The 4,529-nt window shown below is 36.5% G+C and overlaps 1 protein-coding gene and 1 non-coding gene across 2 annotated transcripts; both read left to right on the forward strand.

The window, feature by feature from the left end:
- Nucleotides 1-2,483: 2,483 nt before the first annotated feature.
- LOC145600455 (protein FAR1-RELATED SEQUENCE 8-like) lies at nt 2,484-2,984 on the forward strand. Its single transcript, XM_081656346.1, has one exon. It carries the CDS (start codon nt 2,484-2,486, stop codon nt 2,982-2,984), a length of 501 nt encoding a protein of 166 aa, XP_081512472.1.
- A 1,084-nt stretch (nt 2,985-4,068) lies between these two features.
- TRNAD-GUC (transfer RNA aspartic acid (anticodon GUC)) lies at nt 4,069-4,140 on the forward strand. The gene has a single exon. It is a non-coding gene; the product is annotated as a tRNA-Asp (tRNA).
- The last annotated feature ends 389 nt before the right edge of the window (nt 4,141-4,529 follow it).

The following is a 4,529-nucleotide window of genomic DNA, read 5'->3' on the forward strand; positions in this document are numbered from 1 at the left end:
TAGCTACTTGGCTACTTATTGCACATCATCGATTACATGTGCTAGTGAGCCTTGTGCTCAAGCTAGTCATGCTTGAAACGATCAAAAAATAATTGTGTATGTTGGGCTCGTGTCAAACTATTGTAAAAGAGGCCCAAGCATGGCCTTCATGTAAGTGATCCCATTAATACTTTTTTTTGTTAATTTGCTAATCGATTAAAAATAGATGGTTGTGTGTAGTCTGACACACAAGCACTCATTATGCTTGTGTGTTTTTGAAAATAATGGCCCTGTTTGGGAGAAAACTGAAGGCTGAAAGCTGAAGCTGATTGAGTTAGCTGATTTTGACTAGCTGATTTTATTAACTGATTTGACTAACTTATTGTATTAACTGATTATATAAAAGTGTTTGGTAAATAGCTGATAGCTTAAAGGTGATTGAGTATGTGAAATGACCAATAAGCTAATTGTGGGGTAGGTAGTTTAGATTGAATTTTAAATTAAATGAGGTTATAAGTGTCATTTCACAATAATTAATGAATAAGCTAATAGAAAAAGCTCATAAAATGAGCTTTTTCAAAAAGAGCTTATTTAGTGGAATAAGCTCTTTCAATAAGCTTACTACCAAACACTTGTATTAGCTTGTTTGACTAGTCAATCAGCTAAAGTTAGTCAAATAAGCTAATATACCCCCAATAAGCTAACTACCAAACAGGTGCAATATCTATGCACGGGTCATGCCCCAACGTGGTGCTGGATTGAGCTAATTTGCCCTGGGCCTTAGTGTGGCCTACATTCCACCCCAAACCATGCCCAACTCAAGAAGGTACTTATAAGGCCCCAAATATAGAAAAAGTCTTACACAAGTAGTCAATGGCTGTTATTAAAAAAACAAAAGGTTGGAGTTCAAGTTGGGAATGGATCAACGCAAGACCGCAACTACCTAACACAACTTGGTTCACTTTGTCCAACTTACCCTTTTTCTTTAATTTTATTTGGGGCTTCAAAGATCGTTAGTGAATGCTTCTTCTATTCACAGGTTAGTTAATTGTAAGAGGTATCATAGTAAATCTAAGCAAGTTTTTAGTGCAGGGTGTATATTTGTCATGAAACAGTGGTATGAGCGGTTTGTGAGCATAATATGTATGGTCTGTATTGGTATATAATAGATTAAGTCTCTTTGGTGATATGATGACATTATCCATGTGACATTATGTATGGTCTGTAGGTATAATGAACTTGAATGTTCAAATGGAATTTAGGACGATTGCTATTTGATTTGGCTAAGATGATTTAAGTATTAGAATAGATCTGTGCATAGAACATGGGAGTTGTTGTTGCAATAGATGTAATTCGGTAGCATATTGGAATTAAAAGGTATTTGATGTGAATTTCGAAATAAAACAATGTTACATTGTAGGTCAAAGTCATTAAAAATAATGGACGTGTTAAACCCAAAAAAAAAAAAAAAATTATTGAGTGAGAACTTGTAGATTGATAGTGTAGTAGTTGTACAGTGCATTTTGAGAAGTTGACAATACTTTACACGCTTATCACCTTCATATTAGAAGGTGGATATACATAATGGTCAATTTGATGGATATAATTTGTGTGTATGATTATGGGAATAATTAAGATTTAAAAGGACAAAATTAGTGAATGATTTAGCTAGTAATAGATTTATTTATTTGAGCAAACAAAATATCAGTAATAATGTAGCTAAAGTAGCTAATCAGCATAGTTAGAAAGACTAATAGCGTGATTTACTTACAATTTTACAAACAATATGCAGGGGTAACATCTGGTTGTTGTGAATTGAAATGGTTACTATTTTGGATGATGGCAGTGAAGCTTTTAACGTAAATGTAAGGGTTAGTGAACTTGGGTGTGGTGATGAACCTGACATTGATCCTTCAAGAATATGTGATCAGGGAGCTATGCCAAACCATGATGCCCAAAACACACCTAAGACCCCCGGGTCTCCTGATTCGATTGGTGTTAAAAATCGAACGCCAATCAAAACAGTCGAGACAACAGAGACTGGCGTGGGTAGTAATCACGTGAGCGTGGTTACGTATGTAGAACCCCCAAAAGTGGGAATGATTTTTATGAATTGGCAAGATGTAGAGACGTACTACAAAGAATATGCTGAGCAACAAGGTTTTGGAGTGACAAGGGCACAAGGTGTGTATTCAAAGGGCGAGGGAAGAAACCGAATTGCTACAACATGGAGGTGTGAATGCTGGGGTAGGCCAGATATGAGGGCGATGAGGGAAGCAAAGAAGAGGGCTAAAGCTATGGAGGTGTCAAGCACGGGAGGAGTAGTAGGGGGGATCATATGTGGACCAATTAAGGCAACGAAAGCGGAAATCAAAAAAATGTGAGTGTCAGGCAAAGATATATGCAGGGGCTAATCCATCGGGGGGGGTGATAAAGAAAGTGGTGTTGGAACATTCGCACTTATCAACACCAAGAAAGGCCAAGCTTGTTAAGGAGTACATCGAATGAAGAAATTTACGTCAACAGCAAGGAGGAAGTTGCTTACCTTTTTTGAACAAGGTGTGCAAGTTTCGCAAAATCATGGTTGCATGGCGACCGAAGAAGAAGGACCAGATAACCTTCACTTCACGGTGAAAGACCTGGAGCATGAGGTGTACAAGGCAAGAAGAATGAAAATGCTTGGGGGGGGGGATTCAGTAGCTATGATGTCTTTTTTCAAAAAAATGAAAGAAGGGAACCAGAATTTTTATCATGCACAACGCTTAGATGAACAAGGTAGGCTGAAAGATGTTCTTTGGGTTGATGCGCAAAGTCGGGCAGCGTATGTGGAATTTGGTGATGTGGTATGCTTTGATGCTACCTATTTAACAAATGCGTATGAATTACCATTTGTGAACTTCGTAGGGGTAAACCACCATGTACAATCTATCTTGTTGGGATGTGCATTGGTTACGAGGACTGTGACACATTTTCTTGGGTATTTCAGGAGTAGTTATCTTGTATGAATAACCAAGCACCTCTTGCGATTCTTACAGACCACGCAACGACAATGAGGAAGCCCTTAGAGGAGGTAATGCCCTCAACTAGGCATCGCCGGTGTATTTGGCACATTATGAGGAAAATTCCAAAAAAACTTGGGAAATGTGAAAGGTATAATGTTTTGCAACTTAATACTATTCATTTGAAATCATTGATTACTTAACCTAAAAATTGCAAATTTTGTTGCTTAGCAGTTGGATGAATGCTTGAGTTTGTTTAAAATTGGTTCAGCAAAAGAACTTTGTTTAAAACCGGTTCAACAAGAGAGCTATTATCGGAGAGTAGAAGAAAATGACACTTTTTTTTTTTTTTTTTTTTTTTTGAAATCAAGAAGAAAATGACACTTAAAAAACCAATTGCACATTAATTGTTCACATGCATGGTCAGCATGGAGAAGAATTTTTCATCCAAGACCAAGATCCATTTTTTAGCACCATTGAATTAACAATATATAAACAATTATTTTAATATCTCTAAAAAGTCTACCAAAGTCGTTGTAGTATAGTGGTAAGTATTCCCGCCTGTCATGCAGGTGACCCGGTTCGATCCCCGGCAACGGCGAAGTTATTTTTTAGTACTATTGAGATATTCCTTATGTCAAATTACACACTTTGACCTTTAACACTTTTTACAACTAGTCACGACTTCTCCCACTTTAAAGTGAATAATCACCGACGGTGGTCAACTTGCAAGAGATAGGATTCCGATTCCTCGATTTATAAAGGAAGCATGTCAAGTAATTTAAACAGGAAGAGGTACTAGCTAGTTTCTCTTTGCCCTATCCTATAACTTGTTATCGTTCATTTTGTAACCCAAACTTTTAACTCCTGTAAACACATATTTTTGTTAGACCTCAAAGCCTTTTCCACTTCATTATGACTATTAAAAGTAAACCTGGGAAAAAACGTGCTAACAAACAATCAACCTTGCTAATAAAAAAAATATATAAGCCTTCATATGTATTTATGGACAAGGTCTTACTTATAAAAAGCAAAAAATTGTAGTGATTTTGATTACTATAAACTGAGACCTAATTTACAAACATCACAAGTCGTTGTAGTATAGTGGTAAGTATTCCCGCCTGTCACGCGGGTGACCCGGGTTCGATCCCCGGCAACGGCGTAATAGTTTTTAATTTTTTTTTTTTTGGAAGAACTGTTGACATTTTATTATTTAAGTTCATTCGGCTAACTCCATTTATTTATTTACTAGTTAAAAGGAAAAAGAAATAGAGTCAACAATAAAAATATAAATACAGAAATAAGGTACTGTTGGTAGCCAATAAAAGTTGTTGGTTGGATATAATTGGCCTAAAAAATTAAAATAAGTTACACGATAATTGGCGAATTTTTGGACAAGGTCATATTCATGAGGTGTGCAGCTCATATCTCATACTATATTTGTGATGTTGCACTAAGGTTAACTAGATTTTCTTGGATGCTTATAGAGTGGAAGACATGGTGAATTTGGAGGAGGTATTTATTGGGACTCGAGGCGATGAGTTTGGTGGA

The sequence above is a fragment of the Chenopodium album genome, chromosome 21, assembly GCF_948465745.1.
Source record: "Chenopodium album chromosome 21, dcCheAlbu1.1, whole genome shotgun sequence".
NCBI lineage: Eukaryota > Viridiplantae > Streptophyta > Magnoliopsida > Caryophyllales > Amaranthaceae > Chenopodium > Chenopodium album.

Bases quoted from the DNA above. Each gene is read 5' to 3' on its own strand.
- LOC145600455 (XM_081656346.1), top strand. From the start codon at position 2,484: ATGAAGAAATTTACGTCAACAGCAAGGAGGAAGTTGCTTACCTTTTTT.